We start from the raw sequence: 20,184 nt of genomic DNA, 5'->3' as shown, positions 1-20,184 counted from the left end.
TTTTTTCTAGTAAAATCATAACTTTTTTCAGTACCTATATAATGGACTTTTTCTGTATAAAATTAGTCTATAGAATAATTAATAAATAATGGTTGGAATGTGACTAATTATTAAAATAAATAAAACATTAAAAGTCTTACATAAGTTATAGGAGTTATTGGACTCCCAGGTTGTGGAAAAACTACATTTATAAATTCTCTTTTGAAAGGATGTTTTTGTAAAGTTTAAGAAAGTTAAGAATTCGAACTTTTTAATAGAAAAATTAATATTATTTAAGATTAAGATTTCTCTCTTTTTGAATATTCATATAAATAACCTTTATAAATGTCAAATTAATTTAAAAATATAGATTTAAAAGATTAAGAGAGTAAGAATGAAAAACCTTAAGAAAGTAATAATGAATAAAAAGAACAAGAAGATGAAGAAGAGGAATATTTTATATTAAATAAAATATAGAAAGGGAACAATTAATTATAAAAATTAAACAAAGAAGTTTAAAATTAAGATTATTTTTGGATAGAATTCTTCATTTAAAATAGTGAATTTCTAATTTTGGTTATTGATAAGTTCAATTTTAATGAATAATATATAATATAGGATATATTAAGGAGGATCTTAGAAAAAGATAAGAAAAATAAAATCAAAGAATTAATAATTATTCATAATTATTATAATATAAATTAAGAAAAAATATAATAATATTTTTGTTAGGCTATAAGCTTTTTAGATAAAAGCTTTTAATATAAAAAAGATGTGGAGCTTCTATAGTATAAAAATATGTATTTTTTTGAATAAAATAAAGAAATAGATAAAAATATACTTATTTCTAATATTTTAAACTGCAATATGAATAATTTATAGGCTGATAAATATTAAATTAATATGCTTTAGTATTGTGTTTAGAAATTAAATTCAATTAATAATAAATATCAAACTAATTTTGTTAATAATTTAAAGAATTTTTGGCATAATTATAGGGATTATATATTGATTTAAAAAAAAGAATTAGTTTATAATAAAAACAAATAAAAATTTTAATTAATATGATATATTTTTTAGTTTAATTTTATTTTTTTTTATATTAATTTTTTTTTTTTTTTTTATAAAATATATATATTTATATATAGAAAAAAAAAAAAAAAATGGAAAATTATATTCAATAATAACCATATGTTTAAGAAGAAAAATAATAAAAGAATAATATTAGATTAAAAAATTATAAAAACATTCCTATAAATAAAAAGCTTTTTGAATATAATTATTTAATAAAAGATTATTTAAGATTTAGTTCATAATCATTAAAAAAATCAATTATTAAAAACAATTAACAGATATTACTTAAAATTAAATAAATTTGGTTTTAAAATGAAAAGGTTTTGCTCAAAAAAATATTTTAAATGATTATATTTCTGTAGTTAATAAAGATAATAATATATTAATTAAACTTAGGAAGAAATTAAAACTTTAAAAATATTTAATATTAAACAAAAGAGTATTATGATAAATACTATAAAAGAAACCCTTTTTATGTATAAAATTTAAGAAGTTTATTAGGAAAAAAAAATGATAAAGTAATAAAAGATATAGAAAAAAATAAAGAAAAAATATAAAATTTAATCAATTATAACTTTTTGAAAGAAGAAAAAAATACCAATTAAAGTTCATTAATAAAATAAGAAAATAAAAATAATTTTTAATAAAGAAAAAGCTTATTAGCTCTTAATGAAATATAGAAATTTGGAAGTGATAGAATTAAATAAAAATTATTTAAAGATGATATGGATAAAGTGATAGAAAATAAAGAACTTTAAATGTAGATTTAATTTATATAGTAATAAGTAAAAAATAAAGAATAATATTTAAATTCAATCTAAATATTAGAATAAGTATAAATGGAAAAAAATAAAGAAAACCAAAAAAATTAAAAAAAGTTTTTTTGGTAATAAAATAATAATAATAATCAAAATAATAATAGTTTAGAAAATTCAATTTAGAAAATTTAAAATTGTTCTTTTTAAGAAAAAAAAGAAAATAAAAAAGTCTTTAAATTTTATCCTCTTAAAATTCATTATATTAGAATAATAATAATAATTCGATAAGTAATTATAATAATAATATGGAAGAAACTAAAATTTTATAATATAGTAAATAATTTAATAAAAATATAAGTGTCCTAAGCAGAAATGATTAAATAAAATAAATAAAAGAAAACTTTTTGAATGATAATTTAAGATAATCAAAAATGAATTCTGTTTATATTTAAGATTATTAAAAGAAAATGTATAGAAATCCATATTAAAATAGAAATACATATGAAAAATATTAGTTTAAAGAAAAAAAAAAGATTATACATAATAAAAATAAAAATCATAAAAATAAGAATAATGATAATAACAATAATGATAATAAAAATAATAATAATAAAAATAAAAATTATAATACTAATAATAACTATAATAATACTAATAATAACAATAATAATACTAATAATAACAATAATTATACTAATAATAATAATAATAATAATAATAATAATAATAATAATAACAATAATAGTAATAATAATAATAATAGTAATAAAAAAAATGATTTAAATAAGGATAATATGAAAGAAAAAAAATATTTAAAAAATTATTTTTTAAAAAATTTTTTTAATTATATATAAAAAAATGATATTATGTAAAAATAAACTTACTCTTTTTCCGAAAAATGCGAAAGTTTAAAAAATAGTATTCTTTTGGAATAAAAAAGGAATTTTTCTCTATAAAAAAATATTTCTTTTTAATAAAAGATATTTAATTATGAACATAAAAATTATTCTAAAATTTTAAAAGGTTTCTAATGTTAAAAATCAAATAAGAATATTGAATTATAAAATATTTTAAATAATGAAAAGTATAAATTTTCAAATAAAAAAAAGAAATATTAATTTAAGGAAATTTAAAACATATAACAAGTTCTTTAAAAAATTTAATAAAAATCAGTTTTTGGAAAATAAATTAAATAAAAAAATAAAACTTTTAATGTTTCTACTTAAAATTTTATTAACGATGAAAATTATTAAAAAATAAAAATAGAAACTCTTTCAGAAATGTAAGCCTTTTATAATAATTTGCAAAAACCGGAAGTATAATAAGCTTTGTAATATAAACTTAAAAATATTGAATATTAAGGAAGGACTTTACTTTTCGAAGCGGTTTCTAATAGAAAAAATATTTATAAATAAATGTAATCAATTAAATAGAATATGTATTTAAAATGATATATATATATATTTTTTATAAACATAAATAATTAAATAAATATAATATATATTACAGGAAAGATTAAAAATATTTGCAAAACTAAAATTAAATAAATTTATTTTAGTTAATTATTACTGATTCTATTTAATTTATAAATATAAGTGTTACAAATATATAGAAGTAACTTATATATGTAATTTTAGATATTTTAAGTATTTTTGTATCTATAATTATTATCATTTTTAATTTAATTTCATTAAAGATATATGTAAATTTTATTTTAATTTATAAAAATTAAAAATATAATTTAAATATATATTTATAATATATTATAAGTAAATAAGATATTATTAAAAATATTAATAATCTTATTAAAATTTTAATAAAAGAAATTTTTTCGAATATATGAAAGATAATAAAATAAAAATAATATAAAATAATTAAAAATACACGTAATTAAAAAAATTAAAAATTGTATAAATATATTATATAGATATAAATTAATATATATAGATCATATTATTTTTATATATTTCAATATAAATATATATATATATATCTAATAATCCAAAATAATTTTTTTTTAGATAAATTATTAATTGTTTATGTATAAAACAATAATTATTTTTTTATATATGAACAATATTAAAAAAATGCGAACAAAAAATAATTTCGAATTATATAAAAAAATAAGTATAAAAAAAAATATATATAAATTTATAAATATTTATATATAAAGATAAATTAATATATTAAAATATATAAATATATATATATATATATATATATATTTATATTAATATATTTTTTTTTTATATTTATTTTCCTATATATCTATATATTTAATATTTTATTTAATATATTTATAAAAGGAAAATTTCTTATTGTTTTTTATTTTATTTTTTTCAATTTCTATCTTATATTAATTAATTATATAAATCTTAATAGTCTTTTTGATTTACTTCTACTTTTTATAAAATATCATTGATATCATTTTTTTCTTGTTTATAAACTATATCTTTAATAAATTTAGATTATTTTTATTCCTTTTTTATCTCAGAAGATCCTGAATTAATTGAATTAGCCAAATTTTTAGAAGCTTGATTTAAATCAGATTTAATGAATTCTTATTTTTAAAAATTATGATTAGAATTGATAGGAGAAGAGGAAAATTAAAAAAAATCATTTTGTTTTTTTATTAAATATTTTTTATATTTTAATATTTTTAATCAATAGAAGATTAACTTAAAATACTATTTTGATCGTTTTTAGGTTCTATATTTTAAGAATTCTTCGAACTATTTTATTAAGTTGAATTATTCTAAGTATTCTATAATTATATATTTTATTTTATTTAATTATATATATTTTATTTATTTTAGTTTTTTTCATTAGAATTTTTATTGAATTTTTCTTTATATTATTATATTTCTTTATTAATTTTTTCTGTATTGTTAGATGCTTGAAATGTATAGTGTCTTTATTCGAAATTATTAAGCTTTTTTTTCAACGGGGATAATGATTTTTGGGAGTTTTATACTTCATTTAATTTATATTTATCGTCATTTCTAAAGGAAATAAATGAATTTTAAACATTTTCTTAATTTATTTTTGTTTATAAAGAGAAATAATAATTAGATTTAAGTTTCTTTCTTTATTATTGTTATAGTTATAAGTTATTATTTGAAAAATTAAATTCTATGTTTTATTGATTTATTGAGTCTTATAATTAATTTGAAGGAGTAAAAATCTAATTTGATAAAGAATGATTAGAAGAAGAATATATAGTATTAGATAATTATATGTTTTTAGATGAAAGAATTTTATGTTTTTTAAAAAAAATATCTTTTTATTATTATAAAGAATATATGGAATTATCGAAAATGAATTCTTCTTTAGTAAAAAAAGTATTTATTTATTAATAATTAGTATTTTTTTCTTAATTTTCTTATATAAAAGAGGGATTTTCTGACATTTATTTATAAAAAAACTAACTTTATTCATTTTTTTCATTTAAACTTTTATTTACATTTTATTAAATTTCATAAAAAATTCGCTATATGCGATCAGTTTTTGAAAATAGATGACTATTTTCTTTTTATAAATGTTATTAATCAATAATTCTATATTTATTTTATTATTTTTCGACGTATTTTGCTAAAGAAAGATACTATGAATAGTTATTTAGTTTTATAAAAGCTTAGTTTTATTTTAAAAGGATTTTATTTTTTAATATTTAGGTGAAATTCATTATTAATTTTAGTGATTCTTAATTAATCTATATTTTTTTAAAATTTTTTAATTTCTCGAAGATATCCTTAAGTATATTTTTTTAGAATTTTTTTATTTTTTTTTAATTTATTCGATATATTTAATCATTAGATTTTTTTTTTAATTACTAATATGAGTTTTTAAACTATTAAATGATAAATAGATTCTTTTAAGGACTTAATTTTGTAAAAAATACATTATTTTGAGTATACTTTGATATTTTTTTAAATATATAAATCTTTTTGTTAATTAAATTTCGAAAAACATGAAAAATATCGATTTTTAGATGAATTTTTCTAATTGAAAATCAAAAATTATTAAGATTTTTACTTTCGGAAATTTTTTTTAATTTTTTGGTTTTTTTAATTATTTATTTGTTGTTTTCTTATTAATCTATTAAATTGATTTTATTTTTTATGCCTTTTATTGTTTCCTAGTTTTTATTTTATTCTTAATATTTGCCAAATATGGGTGAACTTTATTAGGTTTTATCGCGTTTTTTTGATTTTGAAATTGAAAAATCTTATAGTAAATTCTTTAATTTTTATTTTAGTAAATTTCTTTATATGGTTTTATCTTAATTAGAATTTTATTATAGGTATTTCTAATTATTAAATATAATATTTTTATTATAAGTTATATTAAAGATACTATTATTATTATTAATTTCTTATATATTGTTATTATTGTTGTTTTAAAAGATATTATTATTAGTATCTAAAATATTACAATTAATTAAATTATTTTAAATAAATAAACTTTTACTTTTATTATGTTTAATACTATAATCATTAAATATATTACTGTTATTTTTGTTATTATTATTATTTTTATTATTATTATTATTATTATTTTTATTATTATTATATAATGAAATTCTCTTTATTGTATTTATATTTTTACATTAAAGAATACTGTTATTAGATATATCATTTTAATTATGTATTTATTTATTTTTTGAATTTTAATATTCTATTTATTTCATATAAGATATTTTATTTTTTTTATTTATAAATTAATAATAAATTTCATCTTTTATAGACAATATATTATTATTCTTATTATTCTATTTTAATTATTCTTTTTTATTATTATTTAAATTTGAATTATTATAATTTTTAATCTATTTTTTTCAAATTAATTCTTATTAAAATTTTAAGAATACTCATCTCTTTTTTTTGTTTTTTTTTTATAAATTTAAAAAATAATATTTTGTACTTCTTTTCATTAGAGTAAATGGAACTTCTTCTTAATTATAATTATATTAATTTTTATTAATTATTTTAATATAAACAATTTAAGTTTTTTTATTATTAAAATATATTAATTTTCTCTTCATTTTATTTTTTTATTTCTATATTATTTTTATTTATATTTAAATAAGTATTCGGAAAAGGTGATTTATTAATTAAATTATTCGTTTTTATTTAATTTAAAGGATTTTTTTCTATTTTTATCTCTTTTATAGAACTTAGACTAAAAAACCCTTTTCTTTCTTTTTAGTAATTTAGTTTATATTAATCTATGTATATATTTTCAATATCTTCATTATTTTAAATTGTTAAATTATCGAAAATATTCAGTTAGTTATCATTATTATCTTTTTTTTTTATTATTATTATTAATATTAATTATAATATATAAAAATTATACCAAAAATTAATCCTATTTTTTAAGAATTTTTTCCGTTTATGAATTTTTGTTCCCGTATTAAAGAATTAAAATAATAAATCTCAGGTTTTAATTCTTATTTCTGTTATTAAAGTGTATTATTTTGTTTAATAATGCTTTAAAAATCCCATTCTAATAATAAATTTTCATTTGCAATAGCATAAAGTTTATTTTAACTTGCTGATATTTAAATTATATCATATAATTATGTAAGCCTGTATGCTTAATAATGTTTATAAACTACTATTATATCGCCTTTATTAGATAAAATAATAGTGAATTATTCAAACAATAAAGCATCTTTAAAATAAAAATTTTATAATAAAGAATTAATTTATTTTCCTTTAACAATTTATTCATCTAAACAATTTTTTCCAAAAAAAAAACTTTTCCTCCTTCTATATATTTTAAATTATTAATTTAATTATTTTATACTATTAATATTTATTTTTACTTGTAATTATTAATGTTTAGTTATTTTGACATAAAATTAATTAATTGTTTTAAACTTCAGGAATTTTTAAAGGCTTAGGATAATTAATTTAATTATATTTATCTAAACCTAATTACATATATTTATTATTTCCCCATACATAAGGATTTCCGAAATCTTAAAATTAAAAATAAAATAATATTATAAAGTAAATATGTATATATATATATATATTTATATATTTATATATTTATATTTTTATATTTATATTTTTCTAATATATATTTTCGTTTACTATTTAATGCTCCTGAATGTGTTGTTGATGTTGATATTTATGTAATTCTTTTTTTTATTTTTTTGTTTATTTTATTGTTTATTTTTATTTTTATACATTTAATTTTGAATTGATTATATTAATGTTAATTCTTTAGTTTCATATTATTATTATAAACCTAATACTCCTGATTTTATTATATCTTATCCACATGAATATACATATCCTGTATCTATTTGTTTTTAATTATATATATTTATTAATTTATATATTTGCTTTTTACTAGCTAAACATAAAAAATGATATTCTGATGTACAAATTTATAATATTTTAGTTTTATTCATTATTAATTTAGGAATTTTATAATTATCTGTAATATCTTAATTAAATTTACCAATTATCCATAATGAATTATCATCTCTTTTTTATTGTTAAATATTAATTATTTAAATGCATTTTTTGTTTTTTTGTTTGTTATAAAATACTTAATATTATTAAACTATAATTTTTTTATATTTCAATTGAATTTAAATATTTGTCTTAGAATTCTTTTGAAGGCCAATTTATTTTATTGACTTATTTCTAATTTATTATTGAATATAAGTTAAAAAATAGTTTATTTTTTATTTTATTTATATAAAAATAATTATATAATACATTTATAGTATTAAAGATTATAACACTTTTTTATGACATTTTTTTGATAAATTTAAATATATTGTAAATATAAAAAAATTGTTGTTAAAAATATTATTTTTTTTAAATAATATTTTTTATAAAAATATTATTGAATAAATTTAAATGTATTATTAACGTTTTTTTTTTAGTAATAATGAAAATTATAATAAATTCTAAATATATTATATTTAATTTAAAATTAAATATAAAATATACATAAATAGATGTTTATATATATATTTATCTAATTTTTTTCATTATAATTAATATAGATTATTCAAAGTTTCTTATAAGTTTATTTGACTTTATTTTTTTTATTATTGTTTATATTATTTATTTACTTATTATTTTCCCAATATTATTACAGTTTTCTCTATAAACCATATAGTTCTATTAAAAATATTAATATATATTTATTATAGTAAGTATAAACATATAAAATAAAATAAAAAAAATAAATTTTAACTAAATTAGCACATAAGTTGATTATAATTAGATTTTAAAATTTTGTTATTATAAACTTGAAATATGTTTACAAATAAACAAAAAATAAATGTTAAATAAAATAAAATTTATATATCAAAAAATGCTTCAGAATATTCATAACTTGTATTAATTTACTTATTCAAACATTATTTTAATTCTTTGATTTTATTTTGAGATTTATAAGAATTAATTTATTATTAACAAATTTTTAAACTTTTATGATATCTAAATTAAAATTTTTCTTTTAGTCTTAAATATAATAATATAATTAGAAATATAATGAGGATAAAAGAGAAATAATTTTATTTAAATATCTAATAAAGGCTTTTCTACTTGTATAATATTTGTTAATTTATTGGGTTTTTTATATATTATTATGGAATTTCTTTTATTGACTTTTTATTATTATTTTTGTTTAAATTTTATTTTATTTTATTAAAATAATTTTTCAATATTTAAAATACAATAATATGTTTCTTTGTAAAATAAGTGTTTTTTAATTACGAAAAGCTTACATTTCTACTATAATTATAGAATTGCTTAGATTCCATCTTTAAAATTATATTTTATGGTTTTTTTTTTATTTTTTAAGAATTATAAAAATTTAAAATTATTATAATAGTTTTTGATACATTAGGTTATAAAGGATTATATTTAAGTTTTTTATATATTTATTTTTTTCAAATATAAATTATCCTACTAGATTTTATATATTAAAGTTAAATTTACTAAGTGTTTTTTTTTAAATACGAATATTTTTTAATATAAATATTTTTTTTTATTATTATGTATATGAAATATATTATAATTTAGAATATAATTAATTTATATATATATTTATGGAAAAAAAATTAATATAAATATATGAAAAGAATTTATAGAATTTTATAAATTAAACAGATATATATATATTTATATTAAAAGTTTTTTTGAACAAAACATTTATAAATAGATTTTCTGATCTAAAATTTAATTTACTTAAATAATCTAGATTGAGTTTATAAAAAATAAAAATAATCTTGATTTTACGAAAGAAAGTTTATTTGGATAATATATCTTTTATTTAAATTAATAAAACATAATGACTGATTTAGATAAAAAAATAAAAATTATTTTGGTTTTTTTAAAAATAAAAATAATTTTTTTTTATAAATTAGAATTTTGAATTAAATGAATAGTAACAATATTTACATTAATATAATATTTTTATAAATAAAAAATAAGAATTTTAGAATTAATAAATTTAATTACATGAACAAAAATATGATTTAAGTTAAGATATAAAAAAAAAAGTATAATTAAAATTATAAATTTACGTTAAAAAAGAAAGAAAAAATTATTAATGTTATAAATATAATATGTATAATAATTTACATTAAGAAAAATATATTTATAATAAAGAAAAAATAGTATAAATATATAAATAAAATGATATTATTTTTAAATAATTAAAATAACTATTTTAATATATTTTTTTTAAAAAAAAGTTATAAAATTAAAAAATGTAAGATTATGAAATATATATATATATATATATATATATATTAAATTTTTATATATATATATATACATATATATTTTTTAATTTTTTATTTAAAAAAATCATATTTTTAAATTTAATATTATATTTTTTTTATATATTTCTATAATTAATAATAATTCTTTATTATTATATTTTATTTTAATTTATTTATTTAATATTTAAAAAAATACATTTCAATTTTTTATATATTTTTTATGTAAAAACATAAAATATAAAATCAAATTCCATTATTTTTTTATTAATTTAAAAACTATATATTTAAATGATTGATAGATACTATATAAATTTTAATTTTATATTTTTATAATTATAAATACATTATTTATATATATTAATTTACTTTTTATTTAAAAATATATATATATTTAAATTTACTTTATTTTAATTTTTTTAATAAATAATATTTAATACAAAAAAATATTATTCATTATTTTTATAAATATTTTAAATAATTATATAATATAATAAATTTACTATTTATATAAAATATCTGAATAAAAAGAAAAAATTATTTATACTTATTAAAATATTTTTAAAAATTATATTAAAACCATACCAATAAATATTTATAATAAATATTTTTTGTTTATATTTAAATAAATAATAAAAATAAATGGATTATTAAAAATTAGATATCTATTGTCCTGAACATAATAATTTTGTCACATATGTATGTTTATCAAACACATGTTTTTAAAAATTATTATGCGACTAATGCTACCAAAAACATAAAATAGTTCATAATAACCAACAAATGCCTTTAGGTTAATTAATAAATAACTACAAGACATTTCTTACAGTTAAAACAGAAGATCATACTTTACTATCAGAACTAGAATAAATATAAAAAATAGATGCATCATTAATAAAGGCAATAGATGGGCGAGATAAATAATAAAAATGTAATTATTTTAGTGAATTAGCAAATAAAAAAAAATAATAATTTCAATAAAATGAAATGAAAGGAACTTAAAATGAATTGTAATTATTTATTAATGAATATTAACATTAAATAATAAATTTCGAAAAAAAAATGAATGAAGCTTTATAAATTTAATTAAATAAAGCAACATCAGTTAAAATTTTGGAAGAAAAATATATAAAAAATTAAGCAATAGAGATTGTTTTAAAAGATCTAAAAGATACTACTAATAGATATAATTAATTATCTAAAAATATATAGAAATTTCATAAAGGATATTTAGAAATGAAGATCTCTAAAAGGATTTTTAAAGATATGAATAAAGATATAGAGAGGAGAATTAAAAATTTCAAAAATAACATAGTCAGCTTTTTCTAAAAAGAATTCGAAAAAAATTTCGGATTTATTTTGAGTAAAGAGGATGATTTTTTAGAAAACAAAAAAATAATTTAATTATATAAAATCCAAATATAAACGAAAGAAGTAAAAGTGCAATAATTTAAGAAAAAATATTATAATAAAAAGTAAAGATGAGTATTGATGAAGAATCTAAAATTAAATTTTCATAAGAAAAGCAAAGAGAATTGTTAAAAAAAGTAAATTATATTAAAGAAAAGGAAATTATAGATCTAAAAAATATAGAACTATAAAATTCTTAAAATAAGTAATATTTAAATTTCTCACCACCATCTCTTCCAATGAATACTTCTTTAAAAAATTTTAAAATTTAAAATAATAATAGTGAAAAAAAATAATATAAAAAAAGTGTTCAAATAAAAAATTAATTAATGGAAGATGATGATGAAGATAATTAATATAAAATATAGGATGATAATATAAAAAAAAATATAATATATAAACAAAATGATAGTAATGTATATATAAGTAATATATTTTAGGATAATAATTTAATTTTATATATTGAAGATGTTTAAGTTTAATACCATTTTATGAGTATATCTATATAAGGTGATGTAAATATTTGGGAAATAAAAAAGAATTTATTTTAGAAAAAATTAGTGAGATTTAATATAAGAAAAATATTAAATGTTTTTAAAAATTATTTGATGATGATTTTTTGTATTTTTTGGGCGGAAATAATGATCGTAATGAATCTATTTTGATTTTATATAAATACTCTTAGAGTAAAAATAAGCTTTTAGAATTAGATTAAATCTAAAATATACATGGGATTGGAGAAATTTAGTGTTTATAGACATGCTTAGACGGAAAATTTAAGAAAAAAAATAATGTTCCAAATTCTTTATAATTAATAACTGATTCAGTAATAGTATTTTCTCTAAATTTAGACGAAAAGAGTATTTATGTAAATAAAGTAATGTTTCATAGGGATAAAATGGGAATGGGAGAGAATTAATTATTACTCCAAATTGATATTAATAATCTTTGTATACATAAAATCATGTATCATCCTTAACATGAATGTCTGTGGGCTCATACAGATTATTTTTTATATAAATGGAGGGTTAATTTGGTAAATTATATAGCGGAAAAAAAAGAGAAAATAGGACTACCATAAGATTAAAATGATAAAATTTGTAGTTTAATGATAAATAAAGAATTAGTTATGATTTCTAGTTAAGAAGGACATTTTTGGGGAATAGATGTTATTTTAAATAAAGTTATTTAAACTGATAGTTAAAGAATTAAGTATTCATCCATAAATTAATATTAAAAAATTGAAGGAAAAGATGTTGTTTAGATTATTTCTGGGTCAGCTATTTAATGTGAAATAAAAGTTAATCATTTAAAAAAGAATATTAATTCAGTTTCTAATAATAATTTTGAAATTTAAAAGATCTTTATTTTTTCGACATAGGCTTGTTCGGGTTTAAAGCTTTATGTTTTTAATTCCTTTTTTAAAGAACTTTTGGGTACTATTGGTGGGTAAGAAGCTCATATTTAATAAGTTATTTTATTAGAAAAAGGAAATTTATTAATTGCTCTTGAAAATTTTAATAATTTAAGAATTTGGAAAAATAATTTTAATTAAATAATTGATTGAAAAAAAGATATTTTTCTTTATATATAATTAAATAAAAATTTATTAATTTGATATAAATATTACTTTTTATAAAATTATTTTTTAATTTTATAATATTTAAAAAAATATATAAATATATCATAATATATTCTTATATATTTTATTTATTTTTTTGTTAATTAATTTTTTTTATAAAAAATACTTAAAATACTAATATAATAATGAAGTTATAAATATATATATATTATTATGTGAATAACGAATATAAAGTATAAAATAATTAAAAATATAAAATAGATTATTTATTCATTTAATGTAATATATTTTACGTAACTTTGAATAACAATAAATATAAAAATAAAAATACATAATACATTTTTCATATTCCAATTATTGCAGGGATATATTATAGTATAATTTCTACCACTTTAAGAAATTCTTTCCCAAAAAATAGTATTCCCAAAAGCAAGCAAATTTTTAAGCTTAAAAATAAAAGAAATTTAAAATTTTTAAAATATAATTTGCCCTTATAAAAATCTTCAATAAAATATATTTTCTGATATTGATAAATAAGAATAAATATTTTATTTTATAAAAAAGCATGAATCTTAATTAATTATATAAATAATTTTTATTTCTTTTTATTTTTTAAATATTATCAAAAAAAAAAATAATAAACTTTAAAAAATTAAAATATGTAAAATAAATCTTAAAGCTAATATATAAACGAATATTATGTTAGAATATCATAATCATTTAAATACATTTAAAGTTGTTTTGAAGGTTCATTTGGTATATAATCAGATGTAGTAAATTAAAGAATTGCATGCAGCATAACACATAATTTAGCAATATCATATTAAAATAATTGTTTATTAAAAAAAAAATTATATACATAATATTATTTTTAAAAATTAATTTTTTTTCTTTAATTTATTTTTAAAAATATGATCATATAAAAAAAGGCAAATGAAATAATTGGAATATGAAATTTTTTTATTATGATTATATTTTTAAAAATGAATAAAGAAAAATATATTTTTATATATATATATATATATATATATATATATTACATTATAATAAAAAATATAGTAATAGAAAAAATAAATGATTTAAATTCAGCTCAACTAACAATAAAAGATGAATAATAAATTCCAATATTAGTAGGTTGGGGAAATAATATAAATAAATAACTAGGTTAATAAATAAATACAAAAGCGGAAATAGTCTAGTTTGTAATAAAAATTAATATATATTAATTAAAAATAAAAAAAGGCAGAACCTTAACCTATTCTTTTACACTATTAAAATGTTGAATATTTTCCAATATCAGTTTGTTGTGGATATAATTTTTCTTTAATAATAGCAGTTAATTCATTTTAATTATTTAGTAAAGGTTAAAGCTTATAAAAATTTTTGAATTCTAACTAATATACATCAGTAAATAATGTAAAATAAAATGTATTGGGTTATTTAAAAGTTTTTTAAGCCGGAAAGATCTTTAATCAATAATAAGAAATAAATAAAAAAACGGAATAAAATAATTAAGGAAATTTAAAAACGTAAATTGTAAAAATAGAAAATACTCAAATTTAATAATAAGAATTATTAGTAAATTTATCAAATGAGAATATAGAAAGTAATTATGATGATAATAATGATCTTAACTCCCCATAGGATTTAATAAGTAATTAACATTTATAAGACTATGATAATGATGAATATATGAAAAGTATTAATAGTCTTAATAGAGATGACGAGGATGCTCTTGAAAGATAATTAAGTTAAAATATTATAGAATAAGTAATATATATATATATATATATATAAATATTATTTATTAATATAATATTAGAGATCAAAATAATTTAACTTATAAATTAGTGATATTATTAATTTTAATAGCGAATTAGAATAAAATATTGGAATTATATAAATTTCATGTGGTACCAATTTTTGCCTTGCTCTTACTTAAGATTTTCTTGTTTTTTCATGGGGTGACAACTCTTATGGAAATCTTGGTTTAGGTCATTTGGAGTCATCTCATCTTCCATAATTAGTTCGTTTTTTAGATAATGATAATATTAAAATATAGCATATATCATGTGGATAATACCATTCGGCAGCCACTAGTAAAACCGGTCAAGTTTTTACTTGGGGTTTGGGTAATTTCGGGCAATTAGGGAAAGGAAATCTGGCTAATTTTAACCAACCAGATCTCGTAAGAGGGGATTTGGAAGGTAAAAATATTCTTGCAACTGTGTGTGGAGGATACCATAATGTATGTTTCACTAATGAAGGCTACACATATTCTTGGGGATGTAATAGTAATGGATAATTAGGTTTAAATAATTTTTAGAATCAATTAAGTCCTCTGAAAATAAACTCTTTGGTAAATTAATTCATTGTATATGCATAATGTGGAATTAATAATACTTTTGTTATAACTTAAGTTGGGAAAATATTCGCTTTTGGAAGTAATTAAAACAATAAATTAGGTTTAGAAGTAGATTAATAAAATATAAAGAGCTCCAATATACCTTATCCAATGATGTTAAACAGCGAGTTTATAAAAGGTGTTTAATATAGACATATTAAAGAAAGTTATTTATATTAAATTGCATGTAGTAATCACCATACACTGGCTTTAAGTAATTAAGGGAGAGTGATCTCATGGGGATTAAATGCTTATTAAAGCTTAGGGAGGGAAATTAAAGGTTATGTATAAAATTATTTATTAAAAATAGAAGAAAATAACCCTTTTAATATGTAAATTCCAAATAAAATAGTAGTAAAATATTAATATGGCGAAAAATATTCTGAAATTTTTTTTCCTATATAAGATACTAAATTATATAAGGCTAGTGAAAAAGATTTTATTTCAAATGAAATTGTAGACGTTTAATTAGGAGTTTTTCATTCTATAGCTTTAACTAATGCAGGTGAAATATATATATGGGGAAACAATTTAATGGGGCAACATGGGTGTAGTAGTTAGGAGGCTAATGAACAATATTAGGACCTAGATAAGGCAAAAATTAATATTTTTGCGGAAGAATTACCAAGAGAATCTTTTCCGACTTTAGTTAAATATTTCGATATTTAAAATAATAGGATTATCACATATATAGCTGCTGGAGCTGATTATTGTATGGCTATTGAACAGAAAAGAATTATATATGCTTGGGGTAGGAATAAAGAGGGATAATTAGGAATTGGCGGGATTAGTAACTTCGTAGACTAACCGAGTAAAGTTTAAGGTTTGGATGGTAATTTAATGAAAAGTATAGCTTGTGGGGAAGAACATTCCCTTTTTTTAACTGAAAGTGGACGTATTTTTGCTTGCGGGTCTTCTAAAGATGGAAAACTGGGTTTAGGTATCAGAAATACAATACTTATGACCCCTTAGGAGATTAATATAAAGGCAAAAGTGGTAAAAATAGCCTGTGGAAGTACTCATTCGATGGCTTTAGCAATTAATAAGGAAGTAGAATAAAATTAAGACGAATATGAATATTTAGAAGCTAAAGAAACAAAAGTTATATACACATGGGGGAATGGATGGGAAAGCAAACTAGGACATGGAGATAAAGATAATTTAGATACGCCATGTAGATTATAAACTAATTTTAATTTCATTGATATTAGTGCAGGATATCATCATAGTGCGGCTATTGATGATGAACATAATTTAATTATTTGGGGACCTTTTAGGTATTTTGGATAGTAAAGACCGGAAAAAAAAGACGTTAATAATAAGAAAAATTCTTAGGAAAATTATGAGTTTATTAAACCTACTATTCATCCGAAGTTAAAAGCTTCGGGCTTATTGGTAGAAAACGTGTGTTTAGGAGATAAATATTCGATTGTTGTGACTACTAATAAGACTATTATGTATTGGGGAGTTTTTGATAAGTATTTTGAAGAGGAATGTAATAAAAATAGTAATTTATCATATGATATGGTAATGGATAAGACTCTTACTTTGTATGGAAGATTAGAGACGAATTTGGTTTAAATTACTAAAGTGGCGGTTTCGAAAAACCATGCAGCTTTGATTTCTAAAAATCAATTATATACATGGGGTTATGATTTGAATACTGGAAGACTTTGTTAAGGTTATGAGTTTTATGACAGGATTTAATAAGAAAAATAGGAAATTTAAAACGAGAATAAAGACGAGGATAATAATGATGACAATAAAAATTAAAGTAAAAAAAATATTCTAGAATAATTAATTCCAAAGCCTCATTTTTGCCATTATTTAAATAAGTTTTTGAGTGATTAGCTTGATTAATATTTGAAAAGTTAACCAGAAAAAATTGCTGACTCAATAGATTGGGAAATTTATAATTAATTAATATAATAAGATGAAAATAATAATAATTTATAATAGTAAGATAATGAAGATGATGATGATATTATGAATAATAGCAAAAAAAAAACATAAAAAAAAAACAATGTATAAAAATAAGTTAAAAATGGAAGAAAATCAGGTGTTTATTTAGATGATGAATATTAAATGATCAATAAAAAAGAAAATATGAACAAATAAAAAATTAATTAAAAGCAATCTACTTAAAGAAATTCAACACTTATATTAATGAATTAATAATCTAAAATAAGATCATAGATTAATAAGGAGAGTAATTTTAAATAATTAGATTTAAATAGAAAATAAGTAAGTAAAAATTAAGATGAAAAATAAAAACTCAATGAATCTATTAATATAAGCTATATAAATAGTGATGAAATAAAAAATTAATTATAAAACTAAAATACATAATAAAATTAAAATTAATAATAAAATAATTTAAAATTATCATAAGGAGAAATTACTCCAGGAATAGGAATTATGTAACTTTTTTTCTAAAATCCATTCAAAAAATCACTATATGAGGTAGTAATGATGAAAGAAAAACCAGATTTATATACAGCTATAAAAGGATAAGTAAATCTTTTTAATGATGAAATTGTTTAGACTTTGCATGATAAAGTTTCATAAATATAAGGCTAAATATAGAAATAATATGAAAACTATAAATTATTAATTGATATTTAGAAAAGATTTAAAAATAATGCAGCTTCAGAAATATTTAAAAGAATTGCAACAGAACCGTTTGATATAAAATATAAAACTATATAAAAATTTAAATAGACATTAAATAAATAAACTAATAACAATAATAATAATAATAATAATAATAATAATAATAATAATAATAATAATAATAATAATTTAGGAACATATTATTTTTCTGTTGGTAATTAATTTGATGATATTAAAGATCTTTTTAATAAACCTTGTTATAGATTGCTTTTTACATCTTTATAATTACATCCTTGTTATTTAATAAAAATATATGAAAATAATAAAATGGATTAAAATGATTTTATTATTTTAGTAAAAGAAACTTTTGGTGATTTAGAAAATGATGATAGAAAACAAAGGCTTTATGTAGAAGTTTGCAAAAAAATATTAACTATTGATTTAAAAAATAATCATGGTAGAATATACACAATTGCAAATTTAAGTTAAGATAAAGAATAATCAATTATTTATACTTTTATCAAGTTGTTTGTGCATTTTTTTGAGTGTTTTTCTTAAAATATACTCGTTAATAGAAAACTTGTTAAAGGATTTAAATAAACGATTGATAAATATATAAAAGATGTTTAGAATTAAAATTATCTTTTAGAATATTTTTTTACAGTAGAAAAAACTGAATTAGAATCTTAGTTATAAAACGAAGATTAACTAAGGCAATAATTAAATAAAAATGTAACATTTTTAAAAGATTTTGTTGAGAATTTTATTAATAAACATGTTTTTGTAAATATAAATTATAATGAAAATTAGAAATAGTGCTTTATTTAAGATAAAATTAGAGAATTGGTTATTTACTTAAAAGAAATTATATTTTAAAAAATAGGAGAAGAATTCAAAGAAAAAATTAATTTTATAATTCTAGGTAATTAAAATTGTATAATTTGATTATTTTTTTTATATAGATTTATTTTTTATAAGTTTTTACGAAAAATTAGAAAACTTTATTAAAAATGAAGGAGGGTAATTTATATATAAAAAAAATTAAAAATATAAAATAATGCAAATATAAATTTATATATAAAAATATTTGTAAAAATAGATAAAATAAATAAAAAAAAATAAAAAATATATAAAATAATATAATGAAAATTTATATATATTTAATATTTTATTTTATATATATATATATTTATTTTATATTATTTTTATATTATTACATATTTATATTTTTAGTTCATTATATAATTATAATTTCAATATATTAAAATATTTTTTTAATCATATTTTATTTATTTAGATTTCATACAAGAAATTACAAATCAACTTTAACGTTTTTGTAATAATATATTAGAAATGAAGAAATAGGTATAAATACTACTTTATCAATTTTTTAATAATATAAATTTAGAAAGAGAAAATGAACCACATAAATAAACTTTGAGCTCATTTATAAAATCTGAATTTTAAATTTAAAATAAATTATTAATTCTATCTCGTTTTGTTGGATAAAATGATAAAAAAATTAAAATTTCTAATGCTTATACATTTATAGAAGATATTTATACTCATTCTATTTAATAAAAAGGAGATTAAATCATTGTTT

The 20,184-nt window shown here is 15.8% G+C and overlaps 1 protein-coding gene across 1 annotated transcript, besides 39 other annotated features; it reads left to right on the top strand. All coding sequences in view use genetic code 6, as the record gives it.

The window, feature by feature from the left end:
* Window positions 1–353: 353 nt before the first annotated feature.
* Window positions 354–402: a microsatellite.
* A 649-nt stretch (window positions 403–1,051) lies between these two features.
* Window positions 1,052–1,099: a microsatellite.
* Window positions 1,100–1,558: 459 nt separating this feature from the next.
* Window positions 1,559–1,611: a microsatellite.
* Window positions 1,612–1,940: 329 nt separating this feature from the next.
* Window positions 1,941–1,974: a microsatellite.
* A 308-nt stretch (window positions 1,975–2,282) lies between these two features.
* Window positions 2,283–2,319: a microsatellite.
* A 32-nt stretch (window positions 2,320–2,351) lies between these two features.
* Window positions 2,352–2,580: a microsatellite.
* Window positions 2,528–2,628: a microsatellite.
* Window positions 2,623–2,653: a microsatellite.
* Window positions 2,623–2,655: a microsatellite.
* Window positions 2,656–3,592: 937 nt separating this feature from the next.
* Window positions 3,593–3,631: a microsatellite.
* A 317-nt stretch (window positions 3,632–3,948) lies between these two features.
* Window positions 3,949–4,036: a microsatellite.
* Window positions 3,951–4,050: a microsatellite.
* Window positions 4,017–4,112: a microsatellite.
* A 2,202-nt stretch (window positions 4,113–6,314) lies between these two features.
* Window positions 6,315–6,383: a microsatellite.
* Window positions 6,323–6,381: a microsatellite.
* Window positions 6,332–6,383: a microsatellite.
* Window positions 6,384–6,569: 186 nt separating this feature from the next.
* Window positions 6,570–6,609: a microsatellite.
* Window positions 6,610–7,837: 1,228 nt separating this feature from the next.
* Window positions 7,838–7,892: a microsatellite.
* Window positions 7,840–7,890: a microsatellite.
* Window positions 7,848–7,908: a microsatellite.
* Window positions 7,850–7,908: a microsatellite.
* A 58-nt stretch (window positions 7,909–7,966) lies between these two features.
* Window positions 7,967–8,009: a microsatellite.
* A 118-nt stretch (window positions 8,010–8,127) lies between these two features.
* Window positions 8,128–8,176: a microsatellite.
* Window positions 8,137–8,168: a microsatellite.
* Window positions 8,177–8,635: 459 nt separating the features above from the next.
* Window positions 8,636–8,683: a microsatellite.
* A 1,113-nt stretch (window positions 8,684–9,796) lies between these two features.
* Window positions 9,797–9,835: a microsatellite.
* Window positions 9,836–9,854: 19 nt separating this feature from the next.
* Window positions 9,855–9,898: a microsatellite.
* Window positions 9,899–10,575: 677 nt separating this feature from the next.
* Window positions 10,576–10,636: a microsatellite.
* A 26-nt stretch (window positions 10,637–10,662) lies between these two features.
* Window positions 10,663–10,736: a microsatellite.
* A 1,374-nt stretch (window positions 10,737–12,110) lies between these two features.
* Window positions 12,111–12,149: a microsatellite.
* Window positions 12,150–12,354: 205 nt separating this feature from the next.
* Window positions 12,355–12,389: a microsatellite.
* A 1,211-nt stretch (window positions 12,390–13,600) lies between these two features.
* Window positions 13,601–13,633: a microsatellite.
* Window positions 13,634–14,570: 937 nt separating this feature from the next.
* Window positions 14,571–14,601: a microsatellite.
* Window positions 14,602–15,284: 683 nt separating this feature from the next.
* IMG5_135970 (hypothetical protein) lies at window positions 15,285–17,314 on the top strand (the record flags this gene model as incomplete). Its single annotated transcript, XM_004031822.1, has 6 exons — window positions 15,285–15,334; window positions 15,437–15,852; window positions 16,030–16,107; window positions 16,279–16,300; window positions 16,646–17,142; window positions 17,292–17,314. 6 exons carry the CDS (start codon window positions 15,285–15,287, stop codon window positions 17,312–17,314), a joined length of 1,086 nt encoding a protein of 361 aa, XP_004031870.1.
* Window positions 17,315–17,966: 652 nt separating this feature from the next.
* Window positions 17,967–17,991: a microsatellite.
* Window positions 17,992–18,288: 297 nt separating this feature from the next.
* Window positions 18,289–18,341: a microsatellite.
* Window positions 18,342–18,706: 365 nt separating this feature from the next.
* Window positions 18,707–18,770: a microsatellite.
* Window positions 18,771–19,672: 902 nt separating this feature from the next.
* Window positions 19,673–19,716: a microsatellite.
* Window positions 19,674–19,721: a microsatellite.
* Window positions 19,722–19,730: 9 nt separating this feature from the next.
* Window positions 19,731–19,793: a microsatellite.
* Between the last annotated feature and the right edge of the window lie 391 nt (window positions 19,794–20,184).

Source organism: Ichthyophthirius multifiliis (assembly GCF_000220395.1).
Source record: "Ichthyophthirius multifiliis unplaced genomic scaffold scaff_1120509251058, whole genome shotgun sequence".
Taxonomy (NCBI): domain Eukaryota; phylum Ciliophora; class Oligohymenophorea; order Hymenostomatida; genus Ichthyophthirius; species Ichthyophthirius multifiliis.
Note: the sequence above shows the minus strand (reverse complement) of the source record. Positions and strands in the feature narration are given on the sequence as shown.